Raw genomic sequence first — 18,490 nt, forward strand, 5'->3', positions numbered from 1 at the left:
GATTTTATGAAGCACTTGCGAAACAAGCCATTCTGTTTTCTTAAAGGGGCAATTATCACACATTTTGCCTTTGGCTTGCCCAGTTCATACACTGAAGGCATAACACACCTAGCAACCTCATCCGGGTTAAGTTTTAACACTCGGGTTGTGTCAACATCCCCAACAGCACCCACAGATACAAATTGAAAACTTGTGGCAAGTTCATTCAGGAAGCTATACAACAGCTGAAAGAGAAAATAGGAAGTTGTTGACAAACTCCTTGGAAGAGCAGTTTCCTGCAGAGAAAGTTAACTACAGAAGACAGCTGGGGTGATCAGTAACAGTTTCCTCAGCGTGTGGCATGATTAATGAGTGTTGCAAGAGTCTGTACAGGGATTAGATGCATGAATCTATGACGTCAAACCATCCAACTTGCTTCTACTCTAGAAGACACCAGCAAAAGCACACCTGGAAAAAAGCAACCTCTTCAAGATATGGCTCTGCAAATCATCATCTGCTGCTAATTAGAGCGTGCTTTTTTGTCTTAAAAGATGAAGCCAAACCCCCACTTCATAGTTCACTGCAATGTCAACTTACAGCTGGCCAACAGGAAGCATTTCAAAGGCAACACAGATGTCTGTTCTGCTTGCCATTTGCATGGTGCACGGGCCCATTCCAAACCCTCTTCTCTCAACACCCAGACACTAGAGGTAACAAACCACACCAAAACTATTGTGAGCTCATCAGGACAACATTTCATGGATTGCACTCTTAACTGCCAAATAGCGAGCCTTGGTTAGCCATTCTCGCTTTTAATTCAACTGTAGTCGTGACCACAAAAGCAGTTCTCAAGAAGGTTCGCTACCAAGTCTAAGCCAAAACTGTCCAAGCCTATGAGCCGCCTCAGGCAGGCAAGGGTTTGTGGAGTCAACAGAAAGCAGCCAAGCGCCTTGCTCTTCCTGTTCGACCACAACTCCATCCTGTCTGAATTAAAACTTTCAAAGCTTCAGCATCCATGGGGTGTACACACTGACCTACATCAGCATACTAGAAAGATGAAAAAGATACAATAAGTGAGGCACAGGAAGCTTCCTGTTGTAACTGCAACACCCAGTAGAAGATCTCAGAAATAAACACAAACACCTTGCAGCATTTGCTCATCAACAAATATGTCAAAAAAGGAAAGGTGAGGCTGGTGAAGTTTCACAAACAGGTGATATACCCCGCCAAAAGGCTGGCCCTTAAGGGAAGTGGCGAAGTTTGCTACGTGGCACTCCCCCACTAGGGCCAGCCAACACAATGGCTAAAATATGCAGCCTTCCATTTTGCACTGTTTCCTGGTGTAGTCAAGGCACACAAACACATCCGACCCTCTTCTAGCAGCTCTCTGGCCCTACCTTAACTTTGAGGAACTCTAATACAAAAGCCACAACTGCTTATTGGAGGCAAAAATAGCAAACAATAAACCAAAAGCTGCCTTGGGGAGCATGAAAATTTGAGCAGAGAAACAGCTGAAAGAGGGGCTACCCTAAACACTTTAGGCATTTTCACACAATGCAATTTATCCCTCTGAACTACTTTTCTACCCACACAGGAGGTAAGATACTGTGCAGCTCCTCTGCAGAGAGCAAAGCATCCAGACACTATTTGAAAACAATGGCCAGTAGGTATTTTATTTCTCTTCAGTCATGGCAAGATTCACTCTCTCTCTCTCTCATCATTTAATAAATGATTAAACTACATAATGTGGGATTAACTGAATGACATTAAGGAATTCATATTTAGAATTCATAACAAATGAATAGTGAGTTGACAAATGTTTTGAGTAATAAAAGTTAAGAACCAACTGAATAAAAATTAAAAAAAAAACAGAATCACAGAATTGTAGAGTTCGAAGGGACACTGAGAGTCATCTCAACTAAAGCATTCTTCTATGGAAACATTTTTAATTATATTTGTTATCTAATTAAGTGAGATAAACCTATAATCCATCAGGTTAGTCTAAATTTGAGGCACAATCTACTGCAACATTCTCCTGCACACTCCCCATTAAAATAAATGATAAACCAAACATGGCATTCCAATGGGAGTGTACAAAAAGGAACTTTCCAACGGGTAGTGCTAAGCTCTTATAAAAAAGAAAACTGTATTGAATGTGTAACATCCTATGCATATTGAGATGTTATTAGCCCTGAGAATCTAGTAATTGCTTTAAATCAGTGTTCATTAATTCAAAGAGTTTTATTCCCCCAAACCTTACAATTCACACTGTAAGGTTGAGATTCTTTTGACAACAATTTCCAAGAGTCATTTAAAGCACTATCAACATCACGATTGCTGGCTGAATACAGTAGTATTAACAGAAAATGTCACATAAGAAGTATTTTTTTAAAAAAGTTTAAAGAATCCCACTGAACCGGATACAGTATTCTTTTTTCAGTAGTAATACAATAACACTTTCTTTTACACATAAGCAACACATCAGACACAGGTTGGACCCATTGAAATCAATGACGTAAGTTAGTCAAGCCCGCTGATTACAATGGGTCTACTCTGAACAACTGCAGGTTACAGCATGTTTAATTGGGAGCCATGCATTAAATTTTTAAATGACTTTTCACATTATTAATATGTTTGTTTTTATTAAACATGTTTTGACCCATATTATTGGGATCAGTAGGTCTGCTTTCATTAAACACATTTTAAACCATATTACTGGGATGACAAACGTTTTCTTTCAACTTGTCTGGAAATATTTTTGTATAGAACATTTGCATGCCATCTCTTAACATAAAGTTACTTGTGTGATTTACCATAAGATGCTTCAGCTAGAAAGATAACTGTGGCGCTATTTCTAACAAGAGAATTAACTTTGTACATGATTAAGTACTGTCACTTGCCTGTTCGTTCATGTGCCATCAGTGTTTGTCATGAGCAAACAAACAAAGCAAACAAACAGTTAATTACACTACTGTTTCTGGATTTAATTTCAGATGCAAAGTGACAATATCTATAGCCCAATTTTATTCCAAGATGGAACTCAAGACAGGATACCCTCACCTAGCTACTAACCAGTCTCAGACCTGCTTATCTTCAGCAAGTCTTGTACATCTTCAAAATCATGCCCTAGGACCAAAACCACCATGCATCAACAATTAAAAACTGGATACCAAGTGTTACCCGTCTCTAGTACAGATCATCATCGCCAGTTATGACACTGCATTGGCGGACAATCAATAATCCATGCTAACTGTTCATTTACTTATAACTTTATTTGCAAACACAAAAACTGCATTGATTTCTGTTCTGCAAGAACAAATGAAACAGGCTGTTAGGTAGATTAATACGGTGCAGTAGCAGATAGGCCAAATTGTACCAAAAACTGGAGATTATTTTTAAACAGTTGCTTTCCATTTTCCATTTTAACTTTCTTCTGTCCAGCCAGCAATCAGGTCTCATTAATTCTGATGGTCTTTTTAAAAAGCTACTATGTGGAACCTGTACCGATTAACATATTCACCAAAAACCAAGGCTAGAGCCATGCATTGCAGGTGTTCCCAATCTTCGAGAAGAAACAGTACTTTTTCTAAAGAGTACTTTTTCTATCCCGTACTGACTTACATTGGGCAATACTTCTTTTTCAAAGCACACCTCTACCCAACCACTTCTTTCCAGTAGGGCACAACTAGCTACACGCTTCTTCCTGAACTGTGCACGCTTTTTTCAAGCGGTCCACAGGGAGCAGCAATGAACTATTGCTGGGTCTTCCAACAGTAATGCAATATTAAACTGCTCTTGGTCAAATGTGAATCCTGAGGTCAGAACAGGAAGCCAAGTGTCAGTGAAGGGCACCCACAATTAGGTTTCAAGTGGAGTAACTGAAAATAAAAAGAACCTCCATATAACGTACTATTTGTCTGCTTGCTTTGTCAGAGGAGCCATTTTCTCCAGTAAAGAGGGCACACAACCCAGCGTGGGAGAGCCAAACATGTAGGTACCATTGTGCTGCTTCTGGACAGGACTGCAAAAGCTGTACACACAGCTCTGTCACTTTCTCTAACATTAAGGACTATCCTGTGCTAAATACCAATTTGTGCAGACTTCCACTACCAATCCTAACTGATTTGGCACCAGTGACTGTCTCATGGTCAGAATTTGGAAGAGGTGTCAGTATGAAGGAACGAGAAGAAAGGCAGGCAAAGCCTCTAACTCGCATGATTGAGAGGCTGATTGTCAAGATTTAAAAAGACTTGCTGTAGTTTAATGTGAGCCAATATTAATTTTAAAGTGCTCACATGCGCACATTCTCTCTTTATCTATATATGTTCTGTGTCGCAGACAATGAGAATATTGTCAATTGCATTTCTACCAGCTGTGGTTTAAAAAAAAAAATACTACGGCTTTAAGATGACTTCATGCATTTATTTCTGCTAAAAACAGAACTTTCAAAACAAGCCATTCTTTAAACTTAGGTAACCTAGGTTACAAAGTAATAAGATATCATTTTACACAAAACAGTGGGTCTGGTACATCTCCACAACACACAAAATCTATATAGGAGTGTCCATGTTGTTGTTCTTCGGGCCTAAGCAGAACTTTCAGAACTGTCCTCAGATTCTCCCAAACCACAGCAGCACCCAAGGAAAAGCAGAAAGAAAAACAATTTATTAAGCTGTTTAAAATCTCCCCAGATCAGCATGTGACCCAGCAGGGAGAGGTTCAAAAAAAGAAAAGAAAAAAAGCACAGCCTTTATTTTTCTTCCTAACAACCTGGTTTGTTTCTGCTCTTTCCCCCCTTCAAGACACATCCTTCACAGCTAGCAGCTCTTTCAATCATTTACTTTGGATGTCTGCTTGAGAACAAATGATCTTGCTCATGCAGATGAGTTTGCCAGACTTGTGTGTACTTTCCAGTCTCAGGCTCTTTATGGTCCTTATGGAAACCTGACCCTTTGAAACAGATACCAAGAAAGGACCAGTGAGAGAGGGAGGAGATCACTCATAGGAGCAGGAAGACTTTTCTGTAGCAATAATAAAAGTGTCAAAAAAAAATGGCCATGATCAAACGGTTCCTCTGCTTCCACCTAAATCTGCATAGGTTGGAAAGCCAGTTACACAAAGGCTTACGTTCCTTTTTCTCCTCTTTTTAGAGGCAGCTCGTTTTTTAAAAAAAGGAATTTTGCTGAACTGTCTACTACAATGTGCAGTTTCCAAGTCCTATATTCTTGAACTGAATTAGATATACAGGGTAGAAATCAACACTACCTCTACTCAGGGTAAATCGACTGAAGTTAGATATGACTAACTTAGTTTGGTTATTTTAAAGGGGCCTGCTCTGAGTAGGACTTGGTTGAAAAGAACCCATAGATTGCAACCCTAAGGGAAAAAATCCATAGGAAGATCTGCTAGATGCTTGGGGTTAGGATCCAGTGGATTTCTGGCTGAACTGGGAGGCAGCCAGGCTACACCACTGTAACGTCCCAACCTCAGTTCAGCTGGGGATACATTGGCTTGTCTCTCCACATGTGGGCAGCCTGGTAAGCCCTGGTAGGGGCCATGGTTGGGGCAGGACCAGAGAGGGGAAACTCAGACCGAATCCTCCTAAGCATATTCAGTTTGGTCACGTGACCTGGCAACCCTGCAAAAAGTGGGGTGTAACTGAAACACCATCTTAAAGGCTTCTTTTCCTTCTGCCAGGCTTAGCAGAAGCCCCACTCCTGAATGGAATCTGGTACTTTTCACTGGCTTGCTGTACACCAGCATCTTGTGCATAGGATTGCTCCCAAAATGCACTTGAGTTGAAAATAGTTACTGCTAAAACAATATGAATTGAGAGGGTGCCTTATACCTTATACTTATTATGTTTTTGTGTACCTCACCCTTAGACCATTTGCTATAGGTAGTGATATAGATATAGATTGATTGATGGATGGATGGATGGATGATAGATAGATGATAGGATAGATGATAGATGATAGATCAAGCCAGCCACATCAGACCATTGCTCCATCTAACTCAATATGATCTTCACTAAACGGCAGCAGCTACTCGGGGTTTTTATGCAATACTGTCTCTCAGACCTAACTGCAGATTCCAAGGATTCAAGCTGGAACTTTTTCTGCTACAGCCTTGCCCCATGGATCCAACAATGCAATCTTCCGTACAGCAGATGTCTAAGGAAGCCAACAAGAAGAATTAACCACTACACTCCTTATTTTTTCTTAAGGAAAGGCAATGGAAAATCTGATGAGATGATGCTGTAAAATGCCCACACGGTCTTAAAACACAGGGCTGTTATTAACGCGCACTAGATCCATGCACCGACTTACTCCTTCCTCCCTTGAACACTGTCATTTTCCCCAATAACTACCTGGTGTTTTTATATTGCTTACTGCACAACAGCTTCACATTCATTATCTCAGCAAGCCTCACAAGCACCCCGCAAAGCAAGTCAGTTTCATTTCCATATTATGAGCCAAGGCTTCCCAAAGGTCACCAGACAAGTACAGGCTAAGGAAAGATTTTTAGCCCGGTTCCTGTGCTTCACAGTTCACTTTCTTAACCACCATGACATTTTACAAGTGGTATGGCTGTCACAATAAACCATGGTTTATCGTGAAAAGAATGAACTGCATTAGACGGGTGGGATAGAAATTTCTATATAAATTAATATGTTTATGGGACTAGTAATGTCAGATGATAGGGTCTGATCAGGACGGATTAGTTGTGCGTGACAAGACCTTCTTTAATAGACCTTTCAGAACCAGACACCCATGAGGTCCCATCCTGTCCTACATTCTAGAGCATGGGTAGGCAACCTAAGGCCGGGGGACCGGATGCAGCCCAATCACCTTCTCAATCTGGCCCACAGACGGTCCAGGAATCAGTGTGTTTTTACATGAGTAGAATGTATCCTTTTTTAAAAAATGCATCTCTGGGTTATTTGTGGGGCATAGGAATTCATTCATTCCCCCCCAAAAAAATATAGTCCAGCCCCCCACAAGGTCTGAGGGACGGTGGACCAGCCCACGGCTAAAAAGGTTGCTGACCCCTGTTCTACAGGTATAGAAAGTATGCAGAGTCAGCCTACAATCAAGTGAGCATATGAACTTAAAAAGTAGGGATGGGCAGACCTATGGCCCATAAATAGTTAAAATTATCTACAAAATCATAGCTTTTTTTAAATTAAAAAAGTGCTCTTCATTATTCCAGAGAAGTTGTGGTGGAAAAAATACTGAGTTTTAAGGAGGGGAAGAACCTGCCCCCCCCAACTCAGGTATCCCAGCTCACACTTTTGCTGTTCCTAGTTCTATATGAAAGCATGAAACTACCTTATCAGCCCACTTATACTGTCTCTATTGACTTGCAGTGACTCTTCAAGATCTCTCACCCCTGCAACCCCAAGATCCTTTCTAACCGAGACTCTGGAACCTTTCCGTTGTGAAACATGTGTAACAGGTACAACCATTCCCATATACTATCAAAAGTCTTAAAATACTATATGTTTATAAGTGATATGCAAATTGCTTAATTGCATAAAGTTAAAAGTATACAATTATTTTAAAACTGACAATACAATTGACCCCACACTGTCAAACAAGGATATGGCCTTCAGGATGAAGCACAAGGTATTAATTCTACCAGAATTGGTTGTGGTGTGTTTTTTTTAAGCACAAAGATTTGCTGCCGTCAACTCCCCTTTCCCGATCATTGTACTTACTTCAAAAAATATCTCTGGCCAGAAGGTGTCTTTGCCATCTCCCAACCCGGTGGTAGGGGCACATCATCAGGGATTTCAAAGGATGACTGGCGGAGATGTTGAGAAGAAGGTGCCGCTCCAGGAACTATGCCGGAAGGGGTAAGCCCCCCTGGAGAAACGGTTCCCAACTGCAACGATGCTGGAGAGGAGTGGGCACGGACATGCTGAGGTGTGAGGGCTCCTGCTGTCCCTGCGTCTGTGCTGGCCTGCAGAGTTAAACAATTCCTTAAGTCTGTGATGTAGCCAGGTACCCATTAAGAAACCCCACTTTTCACCTAGAAATAGTGAATCTGCGTCAAGGACAGGTGAACGCACAGGGCATTGCTGCTTCCAACACGTAGGGTAATAACCAAAGCTAATGTTGAAATGGGCATGAGACAAAAACTGAATTTCATTATTTCACACACAGGTATTTTTTAAGTCCGGGACTGCAGATACAGTACAGTCATACCTCAGGTTAGAGACACTTCAGGTTACGTCTTTTCGGGTTGCGCACCGTGCAAATCCAGAAGTACCCAAACGGGTTACTTCTGGGTTTCGGCACTCGCGCTGAAACACTAAATTATACTTTGCGCATGCACAAAAGTGCCAAATCGAGACCCGTGCATGCACAGACGCGGCGCTTCGGGTTGCGAACGTGCCTCAACGCACAGATCATGTTCGCAACCCGAGCGTCCACTGTATTGGAATTGGACCGATGTCTTTTGTGAAAGATAAAGCTTTATAACCAGGTGAGGAACTTGGTGTCCAGCAACAACTGGAGTAATGTAACTCCCATCAGCCCCCAAAAGTCCATCAAATGTCATAGGCTTCTCATCCCTGCTTTAGAAGAACATTTCTACTGAATGGTTTTATTGACATGTACATCTTTTAGAATTTTCAGGTATCCCTCATCTCTTCCTAATACCAAGTTCCTGCTTCTGTCTGCTCTGTCCTCTACCACAGTCCCCCCCCACCTCCACTGCTGTCCCACATCTTTATCAAGGGCTTCAGAGACAGCTGTGAAAGCTGTTTAAATGGTCTTACAAAATGGGACAAATGAAGTCCACATTGCAAACAGTAATACATGTCTGGTTTTGCTAAAATGTGTTCCAGATGACAAAAGATTAAGGGGGGGGGAGAGAAAGCATGATTTAAAGCAGGGCAGGGCAAATCACTCTTTTTCTCCAGGCTAACTTTTCTCCTATTACTGTATCTCCAAGGCAGAACTTCTCAATGCTGCCATTTTAGAATACAGCTGGAGATATAATCCTCACATCCCTTCTGCGATGTGATGGGATTCTACTATAAATTGAACAGAGTTGTGTCTCTTAAACTGCCAGGATACACACACACACACAAAAAAACAACAACAACAGAGAGCGAGCCAATGAAGTTGTACTCTGAGTAGACCCACTGAAATCAACACACTTCATTAACTATCGATTCCAATCAGTTGACACTGAGCATGACTAAGCTGGATATTGCCCAGGATGGTGTTCAGTGGTCACTGCATGTTCTCAAGGAACTTTGCATTGCATTGCAGGTGGGGTGGACAAGATGATGCTTGGGGTCCCTTTCAACTCTGCAATTCTATGATTCTGTTATTTAGGACATTGGCTGCAGCTTGGGGAAACTGGAGACTAGAGTAGAACAGGTAGAAAATATGGATGATTAGTTTGAGCCAGGCTTCTAGTATTTCAATCAGGCCTGATCAGTTCTGAAGTTTCCTACTGAATCACAGAGGCTGATGTTGCAGATCCCCTAATCTCTTCTGCACCTTAGGAAGGCTATGAAGCCCGAGTTTGCACAACTCAAGAGAGGTTATTAACCTAGATTTCAGCCTTAGACTGTAATCCACACCCAACAACTGCCAAGTCCTTTACCATTAGCCTAAGTAATTCTCAGTTTGTGTTAATATGCTGAATTATTGTCCACCAAGATCTGAAGACATAGACATGAAGCTTTTGAAAACCACAGACACCTAGACACACAGATAGCTTTTATGCATTTTATGGTGTATATAGATGTATTTCTGCAGAGCTTTAAGGCCCAAGGCTTGGAATTAAGTACACAGTTCAATGTGAAACTGTTTAGGCAAGTATTTTCGCCTTTTGTATTCAAGCAGCACACATGGATTACACTATACAGCTATCTCCATATGGGAGGCAGCTCAAACGCAGATTAATGCCAGTTTGCAAATAAGTAAACCATGATAAAAACCACTCTCGTACTTGAAGCTGAAGATGGTTTCGGTACATAGCTAATAACTTTTCTTCTGCAATTGAGGGGAGTTTGAGATACTGGACCTACATGGAAAGTATGTGATAAGCCTGTACTATGTTAAAGTTCAAAGGCAGCAAAGCAATCATCTCTACTTGCAACTCTACAACTTCAAGTCTAGGGTTTTTTCCATTTAATATCTGTCAAATGAATTAATGTTTGGGTAAGAGCTGTATGCCAAGGTTCAAGCAGACTTTTTTTAAAAAGCCACACACAAAGCCAAGCCCCTTTTTAAGAGAGGTTTAATAATGGAAAAGCTGACATAATTGGTCACAGAAATATCAGAAGCGGTTGCAAAATAGTCACTTCTGCTGGCTGAATAGATGACAATAGCTTATGATGAAGACTCAAAATATACTTCTCAAATAAAAAATCTTGAAGAAAAAGAACCAATTCCAACTCCTCTCCCCCTAAAAAAAACCCCACACACAGAACCCATTAAGTTGCCAAATTATTAACTTCCATCTTGTCTGTTCTAATATTTAAATAACTATCCACAGGCTAAACTTATTCAGAACCCAACATCTCCTTTTCAGACAGCTTTTCTCTGAAAGTGTTTATGGTCTGCAAGACTATGGCTTCAACACCTAGATTCAAGCTTCAAGACAGCAAACACTCCACATTACAGACATCAAAGTGTCAACAGTACAATGGCAATATATCCCAGCCCTGACATTAGGAAGGTTCACGCTAATGTCACAGGAAAATGCTGCAATCCAATGCTCTTAAGGCACAAAACTGATCACAGCTCTACATGTAGAAGTTTTTGGACACTCACACAACTCACCTCAGTACACCAGTCAAGAGCAATTATGAGATCAATGTCCATTTGCTTTTTGGAGTGATTAATTTCCAATATCATTTCAGAGGCTTTAAGCCAGGGGCTCTCAAACTAAGGCCTGGGGGCCAGATGCGGCCCAATCGCCTTCTAAATCTGGCCCACGGACAGTCCGGGAATCAGCATGTTTTTACATAAGTAGAATGTGTCCTTTTATTTAAAATGCATCTCTGGGTTATTTGTGGGGCATAGGAATTTGTTCATTCCCCCCCCAAAAAAATAAATAGTCCGGCCCCCCACAAGGTCTGAGGGACAGTAGACCCCCCCCCCCCCACTGAAAAAGTTTGCTGACCCCTGCTTTAAGCCTTCTTCCTGCAGCAATGGCAAGAACTCTGCTTAGGTGACAGCTAAAACACTGGTGTGGTGAAAACAGGCCTTGGAATGATATGGGGGGGGGGGGCTTATCTAGAAAGCGCAAAATTCAAGGCTTCCACAGCTCCAACTCCCCCTCCTAGCTCAGAGAGAAATGACAGACTTTCCACAATCCTGGGAAGAGGGAATGGGGGGATAAGTGTGGTGTGGTGATTAGGGGAGTCAATTAGGACCCGGAAGACCAGGGTTCAAATCCTCCCTCAGCCATGAAGTTCACGGGTAACCTTTGGCCAGTTACTTGTCTCTTAACCCAACTTACTTCACAGGGGAAAGGGGGGAAATGAGGAAGAAAGAACCATGTGCACAACCTTGAATTCCATGGAGAAAATATGTGCTATAAATGTAACAGTAAATATAAATCATTGAAAAGACAAAGTGCAGGGAATGCAATATGCAAGTGGGTAAGACAGGGGAGTTAAAGCCCCCTCCCCTACAAATTCCCTAAAGTTAAGGAATAGGGGGGGGGAAATGGAGTTGCCACAAGCATTTTAGAAGGTCTTAGAGAGGATGGCATAGCTCGGGATAAGGATTAAAGGTAGCTCAAAGGAAGGGATAGGAGAGAACTGCTGCTATCACTCCCACCTCCCCCATTCACAAACAAGTGGCCAGGAAAACAAGCAAACAAAAAACAGATTAGAGGTGAAGAAGAGGGAAGCTAGCCTGAACAGCTCCATCCAGGGATTTATGAGAGAATAAAATCAGAAGGTAGATCAACACTTCTTCACAAGCAAAGACAAAATGGAGGGATGTGAAGGGGGATTTCTACTACTGCAGAAGCAGGTCTATAATGGGCAAAAGTGAAAATTTCCTCATAATGAAGAACGCTGGAAGAAGAATGGAGGTGGGATAAAGAGGATAATTATATGCTGGGAAGTGCTGTGCAGAGGAAGGGGGCCACCACCGAAAGGACTTCAGAGGGTAAAAAGAGGTTTCGGAGCTCTTCTAGAAAGGAAATTATCTTCCATCTCCTAAAGTAAGGGACAGAGAGAAGGAAGCTTAAGCACTGCCGAACCACTGCACATCATTCTCCTAAATCCAACACGGTCTACTTGAAAATTTAGGATCATCAGCAACTGCACCCCATCACCACAAGCTCAGAAGAACTGTGGAGGAAAGGCAAATGAAAAAAGTGATCACTTCATAACAAGAACCAAAAGCAAGGGAACAATATCCACCTATAATACAAGCACCAAGGCTAAGCACAGATTCAAGAGGAAGGAGGTGAAAGTTGCATCTTGCGCTGCAGAGGCCCAAGAAAGCGATTGAAGTTTAGGATCCCAACATGAAAGCAACAGTGCAGGGGAGAAAGCAAGATTCTACCCTCTCTTTCCTCCTCCCCTCAAGAAAGTGTCAAACTAGAACTGGGGAAATCAAGGTTCAAACCCCCACTTGGAAATGACACTCTCACTGCCCAAACTTGGTCAAGTAACTGGATTAGTCCTTGCCTAATATCAGGGCCGTCTCAAGCACGTCGGGCGCCCTGGCGCCGTGGCGCGGTGATCGCTCCGGTGCCCCCGCCCCGCTTCATGTTGTGGCTGGTGGGCGGGCGCAGCGCGCAGCACAGTTTTTGCGCAGCTCCGCCGCACAGCGCCCCCCAGACTATACCTAGAGCCGGCCCTGCCTAATATTAACCCATGGTTTAAACAAACTCAGGGTTCTTTGAATGTGCAAGTTCAGCAGGTTAACCACAATTTGATTTCTACCAATGAATGAAGCTGTGGTTGGCTTAGCAAACCATGGTTTGTTTTAACCCATGTCTGAACCCAAGAACCATGGTTTGTTTGGCCAGCCCACGCCAAACACTCATGATGCTACACTGGCATGTGGAAACAGCAGCTGGAAAACAGGCCCTCCTGGGCTCCTTTGGGAGGAAGAGCAGGATATAAATTTAATAGCTAAAATACAAACCAAGCTTTGCAGGACAAGCAATGGTTTGTTTGCTCATCTGTGAGAGGACTCACGTTTGGCTGAACAAACCATGCCTTAGCAATTATGTGCTAACTGTTATCATTCTCTTTTGGCCTAACTACTTCACAAGGTTGACGCAAGGAAAACATTGTGGTTGGGTAGAAAACCATGTATGCCATCTTGAGTTCCTTGGAGTGTAACAAAAGTATTACAGTGGTACCTCTGGTTACGAACTTAATTTGTTCCGGAGGTTCTTAACCTGAAACCATTCTTAACCTGAGGTACCACTTTAGCTAATGGGGCCTCCCGCTGCTGCCACACCGCCAGCGCGCAATTTCTGTTCTCATCCTGGGGTTCTTAACCCGAGGTACTACTTCCGAGTTAGCGGAGTCTGTAACCCGAAGTGTTTGTAACTTGAGGTACCACTGTAAATCCCTACAAGAAGCCACGGGCTTCTAGCATAATTATGAGACAAATTCTTCTCCCCTTTCCTGAAAAACTAGGAACGGGTGTTGAATACCTCAGACAACTGCAAGGAAACAGAAAACTATGAAGTGCTTTTCACATTAATAAATCAGTAACTCAGTTTTATTATTGTTCTGAAAGAATACACAAACACACACACTGGGGGTGTGTAGGCAACTTCCCAACTAGCAAAGTAGTCATGGTATTTACGTCTTTAAGTGTCAGATACACAGGATCAAGCTGCCTGGAAGCCACACCCTCTGACCTGGAAACCCTTTTCCTCAAGGCTCAGGGCTGCCTCACCCACAGCATTTTTGTACACTCAAGTAGGAAAAGCAAACACCTGTGCATACAGTTGCACATGGGAAACATACAAATGTTCATTTTGCTACAGAAGCTCCATCTCTTCAAACCTTCTTAAGCAGGCCTTGAAAACCTACTTGCTTGCTGTGGCTTTATGGTAATGAGATGGTGCAATATGTTGTGCTAGTTTACTGTGACTGTACTGTAGTTTTAAGATTTTACTGGGGACGATGACTGTAGTTGTAAGACCACTTACTGTGTTTAATGTACTTTTGTCTACTACTTGCTACTTTCATTAATTATTTTTGCTGCATATGCTTTACAAATTATTGTTCTATACCTGTTGGGTGGACCCAGGTACCTTGTATGTTGCCTAGTGAGGTTTTTTTAAGGCAAGACACAAATCTAATACTGTAAATCAATACATACCTGCACCCATCTATTTAGCAATATATGGCAGCTTCCTAATGTGTACACATGGCAAAAATCCAGGTAAACATCATGCAAGTGTTCAATTCTGAATAACCCCTCCCCCACCACACAAGAAATACAAGAAAAGTGTGTGTAAAGGCTGTCATCAGCCATGAAGAGGAGGCAAGGCTACACTTGTTTTTTACCTGAAAAGCAATATATAACTGCATCTGCCAATTTTTCTTCTCCTGACATCCTTAACTCTGGTTTTCCTTTCCTCCCTTTATTTACCCTGTTGCGTCATCTTCTGTCAGCATTTAGACTGCAAGCTCCTTGGGGCAAAGACATGCCTTTTTTCATCCATCTTACCCAGGCATCCCCAAACTTCGGCCCTCCAGATGTTTTGGACTACAATTCCCATCTTCCCCAACCACTGGTCCTGTTAGCTAGGGATCATGGGAGTTGCAAGCCAAAACATCTGGAGGGCCACAGTTTGGGGGTGCCTGATCTTACCCAATGAAACATCACTTGCAAATGTTCATAGCTGCCAAGTTATCCCTTTTTTAAAGGGATTTTCCCTTATGCTGAATAGGCTTCCTCGCGAGAAAAGGGAAAACTTGGCAGCTATGGCAAATGTTACATGATGATGATGATGAAGACAACGATGATCACAAGCAGAGAGAGACAATGATTTATTTTTTAATCATACTCCTACCAGTATGGTGCAAGACAATCTGCACTGAACTCTGAAACACAGTATATCATTAACTTTGATTCATGATTTTGTACACCCCAATGAAACACAAAACTCACAAAAAAGGCTGCTATACCCTTCCCTTCAGGTAGCCTGACCCATTGAAACTAAGTGAGATTTACTTCTGAGTAAACACCTAACAGTGTTACACTATAACATAACAAAACAAAAAACCACTATTCCCTATCTGGAGTTCATGGTGAGGTGGGAAGGAAGGGAGAGAGAAAGAGAGAAAGAAAAGAAAGTGGGTGGGGGAGAGCATGTTGCTACTATTGTTCTTAACCACTTTATTCTTAAAATACTGTACAGCCTTTTCCATCCAGCCCTTTCAAAGGCAGCCGACAAAAGTTTATGGAAAGTGAGATGGGGGGGGGGATGTTTCAAGAAGTGGTGTGAGAGAGAGCAGAAAACAGCCCTTTCTCTACAAATAAATATAGATATCACAGCTTTTAATCCTACCCATGTTTGGTTGCTTTTAAATGACTCCCACCCATTCCCCGACGCTGTTTTTAAGGTAGATTTTTGTAAGCCGCCTTGGGTCCTTGTGGGGGGGGGAGGGAAAGGCGGGGCATAAACAAATCAAACTATTAATAAATAAAAATAATATTTGGCAATATCATAATTAACAAAAACAACACCCACACCCAAACAGGAAAGTTTCTCTCTCTCTCTCTCCCACCCACCCACCCCCCACCTCCCCAAACCCGCTCACCTGGCGAGAGTGGGCCTTGGGCTCGGGCGGCTTGAAGAAAGAGTCGGGCAGCTTCCGGAGCCTCATGGGCAGCGTGTGGGGGACGTTGGCGCCCTTGGGGTTCATGACGGCGTTAAAGAGAGCCTCCAGGTCCGTCTCCGAGTCGCCGCGGACGTGCACGATCTGGTGGCCGGCCGGGGGTGGGCCGGAGACGGCGCCGCCGCCGGGCTGCTGAGGCGGCGGCGGCGCCTGAGGAGGGGGCTGCCCCGAAGAATTGGGGGGCGGAGGAGGCTGCTGCCCCGGTTGCTGCGAGGCCGACTGCTGGGGCTGCCCGGCGGCGTCCATGGCGGCGGGCTCCCGTCCCCACCGACTCCTCTCTCTCTCTCTCTATCTCTCTCTTTTTCTCTCAAGCGGCCGCAGCTCCGCGCTCTCCGTCCCGCATCCCCCGCCGCCGGTTTTGGCTGCCCGCCCGCCTCCTTCTTCTTTAAAAAAAAGTTCCTGCGAGTTGCGCCTCCTCCACACGCAACAGCGCAACGCAGCCCTCCCGACTCCTTCCTCAAGCCAACACGGTGAGGAGCGTGAGAATGAGGACTTTTAGATGCAGTATCTATATTTCGGAGGAATCTCGTCCCGCGCGCCGCCGCCGGACCCGCAGAACGCGCGCACAAACACCGCCAAACAAAAGTTCTGAGACGCGCCCGCCCGAGCCAGCTCCGCCCAGCGAGAGCCCGCCCGCGCCGAATCCGGCGGGACTTTAACGCAGCCCAGCCGGCGAGGGTGTGTGGGAGGGGGATCCTGCTCCTCCTCCTCCTCCCGCTGCTGGACTTCTCGCGCCCGGCCGCGCTGGATTTTAGAGAGAGGACATTCTTTCTCTCCCCCCCCCCGCCCCTCCACATGTACACACTCCAGTTTTTTTCTCTTCCTCTCCGCCCCTACTCCATTTTTTACTCTCTCTACGTCTCTTCCCCCCCCCCAACACACAGCACCCCCGGCGTGTGCTGAGTTTTTTCGGTTTCACGCGCCCGCCCGCGCGGCTGTTTTCCGTCGCGAATTTGTCTGTCAACCGCGGGTTTTTTACAGGACTTGCTTTAAAAGAAAGAGGTTTTCCATCCCTCCCACGGAGACGGGGAGGAGGGGAAGTTGGGGGTGGTTGGGTTGCCCCCTCCCTCTCCCGCACCAGAACGGGGGGGGGGGGAGATGAGGGAAGGAAACGAGACCCTAGTCACAGCACAGACTCCAAACCCCACACTTGGGGGGGGTCAGGGCGCCCCTTCTTCCCTTGACAGCGGCGAAAGCTGCTGCAACGCCACCCCGTCCCCCCAAGTGGGCTGCAGAAAAAGGCCAGAGCTCTTCTTCGTTTAGCCCCCACTAGAACCAGAGTCTGTCTGTCTGTCTCTCTCTCTCTCTCTCTGTCTCTCTCTCTCTCACACACACACACCCTCCTTGACACGGGAGCTGGTGGTGGGGACGTGGGAAGGCGGTGGAACAAGTGCAAGGAAAAGTTGCAGCCCACACGCAGACAGCCCTGCAAGCTCTGTCTCCCGCGATGTTCCCAAACTTGTGGTCGCCAAACTCCAGGCGGATCTGTTTTCGCTTTGGTTTGTTTCTTTTTCTGATAGCAGAGATTGAAGCCCTTCGGACCAAAGGCAGATGACCACAGGCGAAGAAAGAGCCCTAGGCCCTCGTGCGTTTGTGTTTGGTTAAAAATAGGGTTCTGGTGCATAACTGCCAAGTTATCCCTTTTTTTAAGGGATTTTCCCTTATGCTGAATAGGCTTCCTCGGGAGAAAAGGGAAAACTTGGCAGCTATGTTCTGGTGCAGTCCGATTAAAAAAAAAAGTTAGAAAAGGTAAAGTAGTATCCCACTAAGTTTTTTCTTTTCTTTCAGAGTAGACCCTCCCTGAAATTAATGAGCGTGGTTTAAGTTGGGTCTGTTAAATTCAATGGATCTACTCTGAGTAAAAAAATAGCCTTAGCAAAGTGGTACTTCAAGCTAACAGATACTTGTACTACACTTCGACTTTACAGACATTTGCTCACAAAACACAAATCCATCCCATTACAAAGATGGCAATTAAAAATATGACGTTATGAATAAGCTTTGATTTATACAAAGTGATTTTTTAAATGGTCCACTGATACGCTTGTAATTTTCAAGTAGTCTGCAGGGGGCAGGACTCTGCTGCATTCTTGTCTAATTTACAGTACTGCCTCTAGTCCAAAATTTAGAATATGAAGCTGTTGTATACTTCAGACCATCTAGCTCAGAGTACTGTCTATTGGCAGTAACTCTCCAAGATTTCAAATTGGGCATTTCCAGTCCCAGCCGGAGATGGTGTGGATACAGCTGGATACTTTATTATTTATAAATAATAAACAATGCATCCATAAAATGACTGGCTACTTCAGAAGCATTTTAGACAACAGCATAGGCTTTCTGCAGTCAAAGCAGCAACAGGCTGTAGAAGCTGTATAATCTGCAAGCTATATTAAAAGGATCGCATCCGAAGACTTGGAGAACCTGCAATGCCATTACAGTACATGCAAATACATTGCAACTGGACAGTGATGAGCTGTTGATCAGAGATGCCTGCTACAATCAGGAGATTTTTTATTTATGTCATTTTACATTGTGATTGATATTAATGCTGTATTCTTAGTTTTAGATTTTATTATTTCTATGGAAATTGTTTTCCATTTGGTTGTGTACTTATTGATGTGCTTTATTTATTGCTTATGACTTTTGTTA

The 18,490-nt window shown here is 43.7% G+C and overlaps 1 protein-coding gene across 6 annotated transcripts in view; it reads right to left on the reverse strand.

Moving 5' to 3' along the window:
• Positions 1–16,479, reverse strand: part of YAP1 (Yes1 associated transcriptional regulator) — an 80,512-nt gene extending 64,033 nt beyond the window's left edge. For 2 of the 6 annotated variants that reach the window (XM_060273867.1, XM_060273864.1), the window contains exons 1-2: positions 15,764–16,478; positions 7,700–7,944 (exon numbers count right to left, since the gene is read on the reverse strand). In XM_060273867.1, the coding sequence (XP_060129850.1) occupies positions 7,700–7,944; positions 15,764–16,087 (569 nt within the window). In that variant the 5' untranslated portion in view covers positions 16,088–16,478. Of the gene's footprint in view, positions 1–7,699; positions 7,945–15,763 lie in introns of all 6 variants that reach the window. The other 4 variants (XM_060273865.1, XM_060273863.1, XM_060273866.1 and 1 more) reach the window with 3 other exon arrangements.
• Between the last annotated feature and the right edge of the window lie 2,011 nt (positions 16,480–18,490).

This window comes from Zootoca vivipara, chromosome 4 (assembly GCF_963506605.1).
Source record: "Zootoca vivipara chromosome 4, rZooViv1.1, whole genome shotgun sequence".
In the NCBI taxonomy this organism is placed as follows: Eukaryota; Metazoa; Chordata; class Lepidosauria; order Squamata; family Lacertidae; genus Zootoca; species Zootoca vivipara.